Source organism: Diuraphis noxia, unplaced genomic scaffold (assembly GCF_037042655.1).
Source record: "Diuraphis noxia isolate RWA-SAM2 unplaced genomic scaffold, SU_Dnox_SAM2 contig0003, whole genome shotgun sequence".
Lineage (NCBI taxonomy): Eukaryota > Metazoa > Arthropoda > Insecta > Hemiptera > Aphididae > Diuraphis > Diuraphis noxia.
The window spans coordinates 24,124,211-24,142,574 of NW_028301713.1; the positions used below are offsets into that span (position 1 = coordinate 24,124,211).

General features: G+C 30.8%; 1 protein-coding gene, 1 long non-coding RNA gene and 1 pseudogene across 2 annotated transcripts; 1 reads left to right on the forward strand and 2 right to left on the reverse strand.

Moving 5' to 3' along the window:
- Positions 1 to 121: 121 nt before the first annotated feature.
- LOC107171847 (transcription initiation factor TFIID subunit 9-like) lies at positions 122 to 3,329 on the forward strand. Its single transcript, XM_089224992.1, has 5 exons — positions 122 to 450; positions 522 to 658; positions 900 to 1,028; positions 1,553 to 1,652; positions 3,092 to 3,329. Exons 1-5 carry the CDS (start codon positions 327 to 329, stop codon positions 3,277 to 3,279), a joined length of 678 nt encoding a protein of 225 aa, XP_089081118.1. The 5' UTR covers positions 122 to 326; the 3' UTR covers positions 3,280 to 3,329.
- A 3,636-nt stretch (positions 3,330 to 6,965) lies between these two features.
- Positions 6,966 to 10,196, reverse strand: LOC149057082 (uncharacterized; annotated as a pseudogene).
- Positions 10,197 to 13,211: 3,015 nt separating this feature from the next.
- LOC149057083 (uncharacterized) lies at positions 13,212 to 16,459 on the reverse strand. Its single transcript, XR_016191091.1, has 2 exons — positions 16,217 to 16,459; positions 13,212 to 13,922 (listed from the first exon to the last, which is right to left on the reverse strand). It is a non-coding gene; the product is annotated as an uncharacterized LOC149057083 (long non-coding RNA).
- Positions 16,460 to 18,364: the final 1,905 nt, after the last annotated feature.

Here is an 18,364-nt window from a genome sequence, read left to right on the forward strand (position 1 = left end):
CAGTATCGTTGGTGTTTGTGGCCTCTGGTACAACTTGCTTACCAACCACGACCCAACATTAATATTGGAAATGCCTATTTAAACGTGATAACTGATAACTGATTTTACTATTTTAGCCGCTTTATCAGACATTCCCCGATTAGCTTAGCAGTTGCTAGTTCAAGTTCAGGCAGTTCATACTGTCCGGTCCGGTCATTGTCCGGTCGTGTTCTGTGACGTTATTATTATTCTCTGTAGCTTATGTAACTAAAAGTAAAATCGTTCACTATCTCTCACATTATACTTCTCTGTTGTTACAAAACTTTTTATAACTCGGATTTAGTAAAATGGCGTCTTCACAAGGAAAACACATGCCCAAAGACACTCAAATCATTGTGTCGATTATGAAAGATTTGGGAATTGTTGAATACGACCAACAAGTTTTAAATCATCTCTTAGAATTTAACTACAGTAATTATTAATACAACGAAACATATGTGTTGTTTTTCTCTGTTATGAATAGTATTTATTTCATTTGTTAGGATACACAACGTTATTGCTGGACGATGCCAAGACATTTTCAAACTTTGCAAAAAAGAAGAATGTTGATGCTGATGATGTGAAAGTTGCAATACAATTGGCTCAAGATGGAATATTTTGTCGACCTCCACCGCGTGATGTAAGATTAATTTGGCTAAAATCACTTGCAATACCTACATATTGTCAAAGTCAATTTTTCAATTTTATTATGTAGGTAGATTTATTAGATTTTAAAATCATGCAAATTAAGATGTTGAATGATGACAAGACGATGGAATTCTACAAATGTGTTAACTTTATTGAATGTTATAAATGTTTTAGTTTTAATTACAACTAAAGTTGAGACTTAGAGTTAATGACCTACTGTTTTAATTTTTTAGGTATTAATGACAGCAAGTCGCGAAGTAAATAAAATACCATTACCTCCAGTAAGGCCTGCCAGTGGACTGCGAATTCCTCATGATCGTTCAAATTTCTTACAAACAAACTATAGGCTTAAGAATGATTTGGTAATAAAATAGTATATCTAAAATTCTTTTGTTAATTGTGTTTGTTGTATACGTTTTTCAATCAATTTATTAATAATTAGTTAATGTAGGCTATTTTACATAAAATATATTACTAACTATCAAAAGTTCTCGTGATTTTAAGGTAACAATTTCTGACACTATCTTAATGAAGTTTTTTATCAAGATATCAGCTATTAATTTTATGTTGTAGGTTGATATATAAGTATATGTTCATAATGAGATCAGTAGCAGACAGCTATGAGTTTTTGTCCACAAGGGTCAAACATTTTGTCAGACACTTTCTCAACCGAGTCTATATACGAGGCTTAAGAAGCCAAAACCTTGACCACCCGTTACTGATCTCATTTTGAACAAAGTATAGTATATATTTGTAATACCATTGATAGTAATAGTATTAATAACCAATGGTAATACTGATATAAATGTTATGTATGCACTATAAGCTGTCAATGCAATATTTTTTTTATTCATATTAATATTTTTAACATTTTGATTTCTGATAGTATTCTGCAGGAAATATGCGTAAGGACACTAAAACAACAGCTGCAGAAATGTTGGAGGCATCTAGAAAATTAGATATTGAAGAAAATCCTTTCCCGGAGTGTAATAATTTTTATTTAATTATTTAATTTTGATTCTTCTGAATTGCATACTATGTATTAAACTTATAAACTATGTCATATAAAAATGATATTACCCAGGTTAATTATCAAATGTTTTTATATTTAATAATAGTGCATGATAATAACATTATTTGGGTTCCCTAATATAATACATCTTAATTATCGAATTTAAAATAGCATTTTAGAAAAAGGCTGTTATATACCGTCTAAAAATAATGTTTTTATATTTTATCTATTAATAGTAAATTTATCGTCCTGTAAAATTATATTTTTCGGTACTGTGAATTGAATAAATAAACTTAATCATTTAGCAAGATAATTTGTTCATTTAAAAATTTGTCTCCAAAAAGCAGCAATATATTTACCATGTTTCATGATAGTAAGGATAGAAAGCATCTCTACCATTTACCTATTTAGTTACAATAATCGAATATTTAGTGGTCATCAATGATTCACTTGCTATCGGCCAATAAGAAATGAGAGAAATTTTGCCCTTGTGCTTTATCTGGTGTCAGTCTTATGCACAAAACATGTACCTTCTCTTGTGAAACAGTATTATTGGATTATGTTTTTTTTCTAAATTCATCGTGATTATATCTGTAATTATTAATCATTTATCATACTTAGATTTGTGGCAGTTTATTTTAGCAGACCAATTATAAATATTTCTTATTGTATATACTATATACATACCTCAAAACAGAAATATGACATTGAAATATACCTTATTATTTTATCTGGTCTACAGACTACAAGTCAATATCACCATCAATCAGAAGCGGTTTGAGTATACTGTTTTTTGTGCACTGCACCGCCAATGTTAGGGGGGTTGGTTGTCTTGGTTGAGCATGTGCTGACCGCAATGTTTAATTTTAATGTTCAATAATTGAAAAAAGTAATAAAGTACCTAATCAATGACATATGATAAATGATAATCGTGGCTGAAACTGTTGAAAGCGTAGAGTTAAGAATATAAGGGCCTTATAATTATAAACTATAAACTTATTAAAAAATATTTATTTGTAATTTCTATTATGATGGTGGTGGGGGGGGGGGGGGTGTGTGTTTAGATATTGTCTTGCACCACTAAGTAAAATACATTCAAATCGCCTCTGCCATCAGTTTCTTAAATATTCTTAAATAGTATAATCATCTGTTAAGAGAGATTTCACTGTATTTTTAAATTAAAAAATAAATACCTGCTTACACTTTTCAAATATCAAAGTGTTTACTTTATAGGTACATTTACTTAGTGTAAAATGATAGATAGGTTAAACAAATTAAATTATTTGTTTTATAACATAGTCACATGCAATTCAGATAGATTTATTTTCAACATAGCTAGTAATACTGTAACCATTTTATTTTTAAGAATTTATTATTCTTAATTTTTAATGATAACATTCATATTTTCAATAGCCAATGAAATTATGAATAATTCATTGGAGTTTGATCTACAAGAAATGATTGAAAATCGTCAAAGCAGCCAAGAAAGCATTGGAGAAAATGATAAAGATGAACTTATGGATGCTCAATCATATGAAAACCGCTCATATTCTGATATTGCACTCGATGATGCTGTTGAAAAACAACTTAATGATATGTAAATTAGATATCATGAATAATATTATAAAAATAAAAATAGTATAAAATAGTATCATCATTCTATTTTTTTCAATATTATATTTTAAATTTTGTTTTAGGGTATAGTTAAGCTTATTTTCATTTTGACTGCCATGTTACCGCCGTTCGTCATCTGTAATTTTATGCTTTTTCTCAGCAAAAGCATAAAATGCTAACCTAACCACCGATGCCCATAGTTTATGATTACCACTTCATTAAATGATCACTGGTGACCATAAATTAATTATGGTCTATTAACTAACTTTATTAATTTTTCTCTGGTTCTACAATAATTTACAATTATTTTTATACTTTCAAATAAAATAGTTGGTATATACAAATTTAGAATTATATGAAAAAATATTCATGGCTTACCACTAGTATAATCATGGCAGTCAACTTGTTAAAACCAAGTATAAATTATTCAACTTTAAGCTTTTATTTTAAGTCAGGGTTTGATGTAGTATAGCTTTATACATAAGACTATAATGATAAATAATTGTATTATACAAACTTAAATAGTATTATTATCTACGAGTACATTGTTTTAAGAATTTATAACATCTATATCAATATATAAATTTAATTTGAATTAACTATATAGTTATAAGTAATTTTTTTATACTTTTACAATTCTTTACTTAAAGTACCTAATATATTATACCTAATATAGTAACCAATTATATTTAGTGAAATTAAATATGTAAGCATAATGTGGTTAAAATATTTTTTACTGCATAATAATTAGTATTTTTATTGATTATAAACAAGAATACTACCATAAATTTGTTTTGAATATTCAAGTTTTGGTTTATAAATGCATTTAAATATTTTTCTTGAATAATTTATAAATCTTTTAGACAGTATATCAAGAATTGGTTTATTATATAATGATTTTATCAGTCAACTTAACTTGATTCTTAAAATTTTTTTTTTCTAAGCCTCAACCCATCCTGTTCATTTCATTTAGACAAGATTAGACGTACATCAGTCCTGAGTTCCTTACCTCTACAACCACTATTTAAAATATATTATATAGTTGTACATAATGTAGTATGTGACTAATAGGTAGGTTAGGTTTTAGTGTAGTCAACTGATTTTTTCATGGTTATAATTTATTAGAAATGTAATTTACGATTGTAAGTTTATAACTTATAAGATTGTTTAATATAAGTCTAGAATTTGTGTAAAACTAATCATAATTCCACGGTAAAATTATCATTATCTCAAATAATCTCATTATTATTCATATATGTACTGGGTCCGGGGTTAGAATAGGACCACAGTAACTCCTGCTTATTGTACGTGGAGATTAAAAAGAGGTAGCGGAGGAAAGAAACAACCGCTACTACCGACCATTTGGCGAGTTTTGTAGCAGAACTAACCGCAATGGAAGGTCAGGTTGGAGGCAGCTTGAAGATAGTTCAAGTAATGGCTCACCAACTGCGATGCAAAAAGCAAGAGGAAACTACTGTATTAATTTTCCTATAATGTTGAAATGATGATTGTAGAGGAAAAAAATTCCAGAATTAAAATAGTCCCCCATTCGGATCTCTAGGTGGGGACTACCAATACAAGGTCATCAAAAGAGAAGTTGAAGAGGATAATGCCGACGTGGAATGACAGATCACTAGGAGTATGTGGAAAACTTGAAGTTTGAAATGGAACGTTATAAAATTGATGTCCTAGGTATTAGCGAAATTAAATGGACAGGACTTGGAGATTTCTGGTCTGGAAACTATAGAATAATATTTAATGATGACGAGAACAAAATTGCAGGAGTGGGGATAATAGTAAATAAAGACTAGTCACAAGATCAAGAGTATTATCCACATTAACGAAAGATTCATAGGTATCAAAATAGAAACTAAACAAACTGTTATATTTATAATATAGATTTGCATACCAATATTTAGTCACAAAGTCGAAGAAATCGAGGAATTGTACGATAACATTTCAGAAGTAATAGAAATAGCAAAAGAAAAAGACAATTTAATCATTTTGGGGGATTGGAATGCCGTTGTGGGCGAGAAAACAGAACCAGAAGTAGCAGAAAAGTTTGGACTTGGAATAAGAAATTAAAGAGGTGACAGACTTATAGAATTCTGTAAGGAAAGGGATAATAATATGATGATCACTAACACGTTATTCTCACAACCAAAACGGAGGAGATACACTTGGACCATGCCAGGAGGAGGTAACAGATATCAGTTGGATTGCATACTAGTAAAAAAAAGATATATAAATCAGGTAAAGCAAAGTAAAAGTTACCCAGGGACAGACATAAATTCAGATCAAAATCTAGTAATCATGAAAACAAGATTATGTCTCAAAAAGTCTACAAGAAATCAAGAAACAAAGAAAAAATGGTGTGTAGAAAAACTTAGACAGGAAGGAACAATAAAACAATTTTTCAAGGAGGTAAATAGAATAACAAGAATATAACAAACAGAAAAACTGGAAAATTATTAGAATGCATGGCAAAGGTTTAAAAAAGCAATCAATTACGGCTGATAAGATATTAGGAAAACCGAAGAACAGTCAGTGGCGTATTTAGGGGGGAGGGGGGCAATCGCCCCGGGCATCAAATTTCAAGGGGCATTGCTTTTTCATTTGAAAAAGCTAATAATTATAGTTTTATATAATAAGTTATTTGTGCTTACTGCCTCAATTATTATATAAATAATACTCGACCAAACACGCGGAATTTCAGAAATAAAAATTGGTTATTTATAAAACACGATAGCAGTTGTATAGTATATAGTATGTTGTATGACTTGTATATTGTATAATTATAGCGATGACTTAATCTGTAGACTGTGATGAATTATAGTACATATCAGGAAATTATTCTATGGGAAATTCAGAGACACCCCGAAAGGCGAAACCCGTCAGTCATCAGTCGTCAATAAAACCTATTTTTACTTTGTCAGCGGGCGGCGCGGCGTATATATTGTACTAACTATTATGGCGGCGACTATTAAATATTAATTACGCTGCGGTTGCTCTGACTAGAGGTCTATTCACACACAGCGGTGACGTGACAGTGCCGTGACCGTGGCGTATCCGTTCCGTGATTCTACCAGCCGTGATTTGTATTCACAGTAGTCAGTGTTTCATCCGTCATCGTTGAGTAAAGTGCTGTATCGCTGTCATTGACCAAACCTCGTGGCAAAGATGACTATGTTTTCAGAAAATGATCTATTGATGATTGCTTTGATTTTGGATGAAGAAGAGGAAGAAAAAGCAGTGAAAAAACGGATGTGGGTCCATAAGGCATGGAAGAAAAGACCAACTGAAGGAGAATTTTCCACTCTCTATAAGGAGTTGATGGATGATGGAACAAAGTTTTTTGAATATTTTAGGTTATCTGAATATTCGTTCAACTTACTGTTGAGCAAGTTGGAAGTGCATCTGAAAAAGCAAGACACACATTGGAGGAAAGCTATCACACCAAGAGAACGGCTTGCCGTTTGTTTGAGGTAGTTGTATAATCTGATGTAAATATAAGTTAAGACCAGGGACGTAATTTCAGTTTTTTTCCTGGATTACTGTATTTAAAAGTGGACCAATTTTAACATGGCGGTTTTAAAAAAAAATAATATATATATATAGGGTGCATCACGAAAAAAAATGACGCACCTGGTTAAGACATAAAATAAGAATTAGATACAAGTTTTACAATTTATATTAAGTACATCATCTTTATAATAACATATTTAAGTATTTATTTTTTTTTATTATACTTTTAAATCATACAGTTACTAATCATACTTTTGGAATGCACCAAAACTAGAGTCTTGGCTTTGATCACCTGGAGAGTTGGTGAAAGAACTAGTCGCTGAAATAGATGCAAGGTTAGGTGGAGAATAGGCTGCATTGGTAGGTTGTTCATAGTATGCTCGGGTAGAATACGTTGGGTTTGGAGGTGGCTCCGTAGATTGATCTTGCTCCATAATCATTTTGAATTCGTAATTTTGAACCGTAGCAAATATATCAGACTTGGCGTAATGCCAGTAGCGTGGGGGTAAGTTTTTTAAGACTGGAGCTATTCCTGATAGGAAAGCGTCAACTGGATGCTGTGGGGCCAATGGTTGTATATTTTCATTTTTTTTGACGAGATACTCCATGACAGTAGCAGCGGCAGTTTTCGAGGGAGGAGTGTCTGGTACCGACTGTTTTGTTTTCTTTCGTGGTGTAGGCAATGTAAAACACTCAGCTTGTTTTAAATTGGACGAAGTACAACTTTGAGATTCTACAATCTCAGGATTAACCACGTCTTTTGTACAGTCTATGGAGTTTTCTTCATTTTCATATTGACCTGATTCATCAACGACATCATTACCTGCATTCTCTTGAGTTGGTACTTCAAAATCTATGTTAGTCATTGTATCCCTCTCCTCGAAGAACTTTGTTAAAAAGGTTAACTGCTGCGAATATTTATACTGCTTAGTATTTTTCGCTCTTTGACCACTTACAGTTTTATTTTTCTTTAGAGATTTTCTAAAATTGTCTCTAATATTACCCCACCTTGTTTTACAAGAAGGTCCTGTAACACAGACAAAAAACATGTGTTAAATACTTGCAACCACAAAAAAGTAAGTGGGTCTTGCGGTAATTCAAAAATTATTAAAATTATTGATATTATATTAATTTGCTACGTTTTTTTAAATAAAAGTCTCCGATTCTTTCTATTGATTGTCAACCTGACTAATGTCTAATTATTCTTAATTTTTAGGAAATAAATAATATCGCATGAAAAATGTATTAAGTAATACATTTTCCATATTTTAATCAAATAAAAACAATAAATAGAAAAAATTAATAATTTAGTTGTAAACTTTTGTTTTAGATTCTGAGTGAAACTATGAATGTATTGATTTTACAATGATGTGTGTTTTTTTTTTTGTGTCTGTGTACACGATAAGTAGTCGAAATAATTTTCACTGGTTGTTTATATTTGCATTTTCTATACACAATAGAATTTTGAAAATAATTTGACTTTTTTTGAACTGTTTACGGACATTGTCAGTTTTCAATTTTTTTAGTTTTTTTTTCTATAAATATCAATAAAATTTTATTTGTTGGTTAAAAAAGCTTGAAAATTTAATAGAAGGCTCCTAGTATATTGTTTCAAAGGCAGATGAAAAAAATCAAAAATCGTTTGTGACAGTTTTTTTTATAAGCATTTAAAGTTCGAATTTTGACAAAAATTATCAAATTAAAAATTTAATAATTATTTTGTAGTTAAAAATTTATAAAATGTTCAACTTTTATAGCTAAGGATTGAAAATTTAAAACAAGGTTCCACGTAAATAGGTTATAAATCCACGTAAATAAATTACTTTATTCACCTTAATATCATCAAATATACTTTCGCATATAATCCAAAACGTGCTATTGGCTTGTTTTTCGAAATTGAGTATATACATATGAAATCACTTTGTGAAAAATAGCAGTTAGACCAAAACGTACTATTTACAACGAATAAATAAGTTTTATTATTTTAATTTAATTTCTTTCAGGTATTTGGCTACTGGTGATTCGCTTAAGACAATTTCATTTAGTTATCGCATGGGGCATAGTACTGTTTACCAGATCGTACGAGAAACCTGTAAGATAATTTCTGAAAATCTTATGAACGAATTGATGCCTACTCCGACAGAAGAAATGTGGAAGAACATCGCTGATGATTTTTTTCGTATGTGGAATTTTCCCAACTGCATAGGAGCTATGGATGGGAAACATGTTACTATCCAGGCCCCTCCGAATACCGGATCGATGTTCTTTAATTACAAAAAGACGTTCTCTATTGTTTTGTTGGCTCTTGTAGACGCTCACTGTAACTTTATTGCTGTCCATGTAGGAGCATATGGCAAGAATAGTGATGGGGGAGTTTTTGCTAATTCAAGTTTAGGCAAAGCACTTCAACGTGGTTCATTGAATGTTCCAGAAAATTCTACCATACCTAACACAGAGATTCAAGTGCCATATGTTATTGTTGCTGACGAGGCATTTCCTCTGAAGAACTACTTAATGAGACCTTATCCAGGAGATAATTTGGATGATCGAAAACGTAACTTCAATTACCGTTTGAGCCGTGCCAGGAGGACATCAGAAAACACATTCGGTATTTTGACACAAAAGTTTAGACTTTACAATAGGCGGATTCAGGCGTGTCCAAAAAACGTAGATTACATAATTTTGGCTTCTTGCTTACTACATAATTTTATAAAAAAATATGATTCGTGTACGTATAACTACGTAAATCAGCAAGTGGATTTCACAAGTAAGGGACATACACTACAAAATTTACATTTGCAAGGAGGAAACGCAACTACAGATGCATTTCGTACAAGGGAAATATTCACTGAATACTTTAATTCCGAAGCTGGTTCTCTTCCTTGGATATGAAATACTTATAATATATTATATAAGATAATGTTAGTATGAAAAAATATGTAAAAAGGTACTACTGGGATTATTCAAATTAATAATAAAATAATAAAATAATTAGAAATAATTTATTGTATTAATTTTTTTTAATTATTGTATTTCTTACCAGTTGTTTCCATTTCCTCTGCTATTTTAGCCCATATGATATTTTTGAAGTCCGTGTTCATATACTTGGGATGTGATAAATCGTATAATACGGAATATCTTCGCACTAACTCTATCAGTTTTTCGTCATTCATTTTTGTACTGCGATGAAAATGATGACCGTGAAATATGAAAAATATCGGACGTAAGTAATCGGACGCGCACGGTGCGATGACGGCGACAACACTGTTTGCGTCGGTACGGTCACGCGCCGGACGTGTGAGAACGTCATGCTTATCTTTCCTTTAAGAATATTATTAACCTCGCCGGGGGAATCCCGGAACGGTCACGGCACTGTCACGTCACCGCTGTGTGTGAATAGACCTTAGTACGTCCGTGCTCCATGATATTGTTTAATAAAGTTACCAGGAACTGAAGTGAGAAAAAAAGCTACCAAATTACAGAGTCAGTATCCTGAAGATCTCGATGGATCATTTATAAATGAATGCAGGGCCGGCGCGAAAAATTATTCATGATGGGGGAAAGGGGGTGTCAAAATAATAAAATGCTGACTTAAATATTTATTTTACCTTCCTGAATTTAATGTGACCTTTTTGTAAATACATTGTTATGTGTAAATAACTAATAATAAACAATATTATATAATAAGTTAATTTAAAAAAAAATACTTTTTCAGTTTATGACAAATAAAAACAAAATTAAATTTATTTAAGAGAAACTTTCCTAGATTGCAAAAACATCCTATTAAAATTATAATTTGTAAGTAACTAACAAAAGTATTTAAATTTATAGTTCACACTTCTATAGATATAAAAAAAAATTAAATTTTGATTCAACGTTCTTTTAATGCAGCCCAATTGATTATAAGATCTTCCAAATTTAAGTTATCAAAGATATCTTTGGCCGATTTTAAAATCATGAGGTCATCAAGTCTATTTGCTGCCATTGCTGTACGAAGGTGGTTTTTAATAATTTTTAGTTTACTAAACGAACGTTCGTTAGAGGCTGTTGTCACGGGGGCTGTAAAACTTAATCGACAAAGTGAATTTGCTATAGGAACAAGAGTTTTCAAAGATTCAGAAACATTCAAAACCTTCTCCAATGTATTTTCATGTTCCGTTTTATAACGAAGTATGTTTATTTGACATAATATAGCATCGTAATCAGTAACCAATGAAGCTTCATATGAAGGTGGAAATAATCCACAAGCTTTTTCGACATCTTCAGTTCTAATATTGTTGTAAACTGTTTTACAGATTGTATATATTTTATTGAATGTTAAAAAAAAAATTATTATTAGATAAGTAGTACAAACACTTCAAAATCAAAGTATAAATCACTGCTACATTTATACAGGTACCTAACTTAACCTATTTAGTATATTATTTTATTAGATCCGCTATTTTTAATACACATTTAATATTATTTCAAATTGAATTTTATTAAGAAAATAAATAGAATATAAACCTTTATAAGGATAGGTATGACGATAAATATGAATGAAATGAAGGATACCTACCTACCTAGTTTCATAGATAGGTACGTATCAATAACGTACAATGTACAAACACTATTCTACGTACCCTCTAATTATTTTCAGATATCGCATACCTTTCGTTCGAAATTCAACCGAGCATATACGAGCGGATTATCTGCTGCTCCACGGTGCAGCTTAACCTTTGCTCCGTTGGGCACTTGTTTTCCGTGCTTTCGACGGTAGTCGTCATCAAATGTACTACCACAAGACAAGCACTCAAGTTTTATCCTCTTCCTTTTGCGTTTTTCTTTTTCAAAATCACTCATTATAAAATAAATTAGCTAATTTAGAAATTGATACTTTATATTGAATAGCTGGGAAATGGTTCACCACAATAATAAAATGCTTTGTACGTAGGCGTCGGGCCCGAGCGATTAGTAAAATGATAAGCAATGTACAAGTACAATAATGTACACACAGCCTATTAATAAATATATTTGTGTACTCGTACTATTCACAACAACACATAGACATTTAAATGTTCAATGATAATATTCCTAATTTAAAATTTCAGTCGACAGTCCCTTATCTTCATAGATACGAAAATACGATAAATGATAAATTATTTACATCGACATGTTTTTGTATTTTTCATTATACGAAAAACAATTTGACGACCGCTATTTAAATTGTAATTGTGCTGACTCGATACAATCAAATTTGCCGAGTGTGGGGGGGTGACATCCCCCCTATACCCCCCCCCCCCCCCTAACACCGGCCCTGAATGAATGTATTCATTTTCATGGACACTTAAAAAGTTTACCAGGAAAGGTATCACCAAAATCTGTTTTAGAATTGTGCAAAATCATCGAAGATCACAATATAGCAGATGTCTACCCATATGTAGATATTGCGTTACGTATGTATTTATGCTGTCCGGTTTCTAATACTTCAGCTGAACGGTCATTTAGTGTTCTGAAAAGAGTGAAATCATACTTGAGATCTTCAATGAATGACAACCGTTTAAACAATTTGGCAATTTTAAATATAAAATGTGAGATGACTAAATCAATTAGTTATAATGAGGGCATTGAAGATTTTGCTGCCCAAAAATCTCATCGTAAAATATAAATGTTAATGTTTCTTTTGTTTAATTAAATGTTTCAATTTATATTATATTATGTTCTAAACTTCTATGTATGGTTATGTTGTTATTTTTTAATGATCATAAAACAAAGGTAAATAAATGTTAAAATTTTGGGGGCACCAAATTATATTTACCCAGGGCATCAAATCTCTAAATACGCCACTGAGAACAGTCCAATAAAGCCGTCGGGCGTCGATTAGCACTGTCTAGACTAGTAGAGTTCATAGAGACAAGGAGAAAGTATAAAAATGGAAAAACAGAAGAGGATAAGCACATACAAACACAGATAATGTTCTTATCATTAAGTTTCACAATAGGTACCTAATTTTACTCTAATTTTTAAACTTATATAATATATGCATTTGTAACACTGATATAGATGTGCGTAGCGTCCTCTTAACATACGTATTAATACATCGACATCAGGCCCGTCGCTAGGGTACAAGCAAGCCATGCGTTGCTTTAGGGCGGCATCACATTTAAAAAAATTGAGGCGGCAAATTGTAATATTAAATTTCCAAAAAAGACAGAAATTTAACTATTATTTTTATTCGCTTTAGGGCAGAAAATGTCTTACGACGGGCCTGATTCGACATCATAATAATTCTAACACTATATTTTTCAGTTCTTAAAGTTAGTGTACAAGTAAATGTAGACCTATCTACTATAATGAAATTACCATTTTAAACATAAAAAGTGCTGCGAAAAGACAAAACTGACAATAGGTAATGAACAATATTAACATAACACATTTATTTGAATACATACAAAAAAGTAAGGTTTTTCAAGTAATTATAATTAATAGTAGTTATCTAACTAGAGATTATTAATTTTGATACATATAAGAAAAATAAAGTTTTTCAGTAATTATAATATTGTCAATGGTAGTTTACTAACTAGAGATTTTAGACATGGGCACATAGCAGATAGTTGCACAATTAATAGTTTTTAAACAATCGTCCAATCAAGTTACCTAATATATTATATTATATAGAACATAGTGTGTTATATTATTGGGGTATCAACAATATTGTTGTACGTATGATAAAAATCTATACGCCAAAATTATGTTATGGAAAGCCTATAACAAAAGGCAAAAGTAAGTATCACGTATATCAAAATGTAAATACAACAAAGTGTAGACATGTGCTTACTGCTTACAATTTGTCCTTTGTCATACACTTTCGTGTGTATAATAATATAAGGTATGGCGTACTGTTCCACGTTTTGTTTGTCATACATCCAACGATAGTTGCATTGATATTATATACTAGTTTAGGTAACTTGATATGGTAAAACTTTTTGGGACCAGTTTTAGGAAACTATTTGTGGAACTATCTAATGTACCGTGTCCATGTTTTCGAATTCTAAATAGGTCAAAAACACCGTTTCGACGGCGGCACATTTTTTTGGCATGTCCCGTGTCCAGTGATATGGCGAACCTATAGGCAAAATAAAAACACTGCATGAGACAAGTCGTGCTAATAAATTATGCCTTAGCGGGGGTTTTATCGATTCCGCCGTTTTAATATCAATTCCGCCCGATATTTGTTTATATTGATTCCGCCGACTATCAATTTAGACGGATATTTGTTTACGTTGATTCCACTGACTGTATTTTTTTCAATCAATAGGTAGTATAGGTATAAGAATAAGATTCACCTAGTTTACCATATTTTTTTTAAATTTAAATACAAACATTGCAAAAACCAATTCAAACATTCTCGTAAGTAAAAATTATTAAAATAGTAAAATATATGTTTTAAAATTTATTTAGCTAACGCCAAAACAGCAAAAATAATATACTTATAGTAAAAATAAAATAAATAATAGATATAAATGGAAATTAAAATGTAATAATAAAATATAATAATAATTAATAATATTAATTGATTTATTTTTCAGAATATTGCAATATATGCAAAGCATGCTTTGATGCCAGTTTTATATACTTAAATTATATAATATCAATTTTTTTATTTAAATAGTCTTCAAAAATTGTTTCTATAAATTTATTTTTTCTTTCAGAATTTTTATTTTTACTTATTTTATTAGTTATATATTTTATTAGTTTATTATCGAGCCCTCTTATTATTATATATAAAACAGTTTGAATCTTTAAATTTAATACATGCATAAACAAAAATATATTAGGATGTGCTTGGTTGAATTGAGCATTCTCTATAATATTATGCATTTCCAATAAATAATAATATCAATATGTACCTACTTACGTGTAACGAAATATGTCTACAATTTTATAGATTATAATGATTAAGATATATGAAAACCGATGCGATTAAGTTCGGCGGAGTCGATAGCCGGCGGAATCGCAATAGATTTTTAACAAGTAAAAAGGTAATTTTGGCGCAATCGATATACGTCCTCTAAGCGGCATAACCGCATAACAATAATAAATTATGTAGGTAACGACTCTGAACATTTTAATGTTTGAGTTTTACAAAATGAACGATTGCCGATTTAATTGATTATGATAGAATATATAGAAATATTTGCAACGATATGATATGATATTATAATATTATTAGTATATCGCGAATGACCGAGCTTAGTATCTATCGTTTGAGATTTGGGAAGCTCTAGTGATATCGAATAAGCTCGTGGGCGTCCACAGCAATTTTTCTGTGGGGAGGGGCAAAATATAATTAAAAATATAATATGATGAATTGTCTGTACATTTTTTAATGCTTACATTTTAAAAGTAATCTATATGTTTATTAAATTGGCGTGTTATAGGTAATGCTTTGGATGACAAAATATTTAAAATTCTAGTTGAGGCAAGTGCCCCGTCGTGCCCCCTCCTGCAGGGGATGACCGCGAATAAGCCGTAGAGTAAGATAAGCTTAGAGAAAACAAAATCAGGAAATGTCTTAGGGGGGCTATGGCTCGGGTTCGGTTTCTTAAAGAGGCCTGCTTGCATGTTTCTTTAATTTGCAGGTAATGATAATATTTAGGCGACAAAATTTTGCGGTGCTGCCACCCGAGGCGTTTGTGTTAGTCGTCAATGATGCAATTAGTATCGTCGTGACTCGTGAGTGTGATTGTAGCGCCCCTAATTTTGAGTGTAACTCGAAAACAACCATTTTCTCGGGGTCGAGACCTTCGCGCCGACCAGACTTGGGTAGTATTACTAGTATTCGGAACACTTTTTAAATACTAAATTTTTTTTTAAGTATTCAATACGGTATTTGATTACTTTTTACGAGTATCATTCTACAGGATGCTGCAGTATTCGAAATACTTTTTTTTATGTCCAATCACATATCGCTTTTCCACTTGTTTATATTATGTATATTTTTATATAAAATATATATATATATATAGCCAAATAGGCGTGTATTATTGAGATTATTATTATGTTCATTTATAAACAAAATAAATAAAAAATATATAAATATTTTTGTTATTGAAATCAAAAAAAGAAATCGCTGAATCTACTAACAAAAAGTGTTCAAAAAATATTTAGAATACTTTTTTTGAGCATTCCGAATAGTTGGGAATATCATTATCATAAAGTATTCGAATATATATTTTGAATACTTTAAAAAATTATTGCGTCATGTTCGGATCATTAAAAACTTCCTATTATTGGTACGAAATTCTGACGGGTTTTTATCAACAAATAATCTACACGCACAATTGTTTGCCAGTTAATAATTAGGTACTATATGATGGGCAGGAACAGGATATTGATATTGTTTTATAAATCATATACTTTTTCGGCGATATAGCTCCATTTGCGTTTTCGTCAAATAGTCTCTCATCCAGTGTACCGTTTCGGTGATTTTCATCAACCTCCGCAAAAGCTCTTTGCGTTCGTCCTTAATTATTCCCACCATCATCGGTTGACTACCCGAGCTCAACATTTCGACCATGCGAGATTTTACCGGTTTGTCCCGTACTAATTTATACGGTGAACCTATGTGGAAAACAATATTGCATAAAAAAAGGGCTAATATACGCGTTGTCAACGACACGGCTATTCCCCCCCCCCCCACCAGGGAATACGAATATTAGCTGACAAATATTATTCATGTTCAACAAAATTTTAATTTTGGATAAACATTTAAAAATACTCGTGTGATTTGCCCCACTGCCGACTTCCCTGATTACACTCTTCATCAGTATACCTATACATACTCTATATAGATAGTATTATATTTTATTTATAGACTTATACGCACGGAAGTCCTTATTGTAAGTCGATTTTAGTGAACTCCGTGTGGTGATAAATATTATTTAAATTTGTAGTCAATTTTAAAATCTTTATACAACTTCACATAGAGATTCATGATTTTGCATTACAATTTAAATTTTAATAACCCTACACAGGGAAGTCCTTTTTGGGATAGATTTTTAGTAATATCCATGGGATAGCTAATGGACATAAACCGGGGAGGTCATATTTGAGATCTATACAGAATATCACTTAGTTTAAGTCACTCAATTGTACACCGGATATGGTGTACGGATGTTGTGGTGGTAAAATTTATTGTTGCATTGTATTATCGTGGATTAATTAACTTGAATTCATTTAATGATTATTTTATAATTTTTGTATATTTTGTATTCCTATGACCTTTGTTATATTTTGTTTAGTATTATACCTTACACTGCTCACATATATTTTATCAGTTAATGTAAGCTGTTAGAGAGAGTGAGACTAGTTTACTAGCTTAAGGTATGAATAATTATTCTGCTACTAGTGCTACTACAATTAATACTTTTTTTTAGGGGGAACCGGTGACAGTACGGTATAGGGGTTATCTTTGTGTGTTTGTAGGTTTTTAATTTGATAGGTTGTAACACGTATTTGCGTATTTCATGTATATGTGGCAAGGATATGTTGTTAAAAATCCCTGGTGGTCACCCACCCGGGAGCTAGCAACTGCGGCCGGTACGTACGCTCAGTTCGTTTCCACAAATTGAGCTTACGACCCCGCTTCAACAAGCCACAAAACTCATTATACTAAGAATACCTATAATGATATTTTTTTTTGGTTTCTTAATATTTAGTATCTATTATATTTTAAAAATAATTTATGTAGGTTTGTCAACTCGAGTTCATGCATATCTTCACAGGGGCGTAATTAAGGGGGGTGAGGGGGATATATCCCCCCCAGAGCCTATATAATGTGTATATTTATATATTAATTTGAAGCTTATGGAATTATATGTTTTATCGTGCTGACATCACGACGAAATATATTAAATATAATTAATATCAAGAAATCTATAAATTATTATTTAATTTAAAAGTAAATTTTAATTCTAATATATTCAAAATTTACATTTTGAAGAAATTATTATAATATTGTATAGGTACTAAATTGTGTAGAATTTTAAAGCACATTTATTAATACATTTTGTATACATATATATTAGTTTAAGAATTTTTGATAAAATAGTTTTCCCAGATATTGTACTTGAAAATCTAAGTATATTGTGTGGAAAAAAATGTTTATCCCCCCCTAAGACAAATTTCTAATTACGCCACTGCATCTTCATGCAAAGAGGGCTTCGCACGTAAAATATATAAAAAAATAAAAAAAAAATAAATACCCAAAATTGCATTGAAAGGTCACAACGTGTATCGTTATAAATGTTTTTAATTCGTTGTTATTAACTTATTATCATTATGAATATTATTATTATTTTTTATTTTACAATTCTTACTTCACAGTAGGTATAGGCACTATAAATTAAAATGTAATAAATAATCATCTTTATTTATTTTTAAACGATATTTAAATTCAAAGAAAAATTTAGTTTAACTTAAACCGAAACCTTAAATCAAACATCATTGCATTGAATATTGGACTACCTATCTATGAATATATGTTTAAAAAAAAAAAAAATGTAA

What these genes read in the sequence shown, in the direction of transcription:
- LOC107171847 (XM_089224992.1), top strand. Translation starts at nt 327, where the DNA reads ATGGCGTCTTCACAAGGAAAACACATGCCCAAAGACACTCAAATCATT. An exon ending in GTCGACCTCCACCGCGTGAT is followed by an intron (nt 659 to 899) that starts GTAAGATTAATT and finishes TTAATTTTTTAG; the next exon opens with GTATTAATGACAGCAAGTCG. An exon ending in ATAGGCTTAAGAATGATTTG is followed by an intron (nt 1,029 to 1,552) that starts GTAATAAAATAG and finishes GATTTCTGATAG; the next exon opens with TATTCTGCAGGAAATATGCG.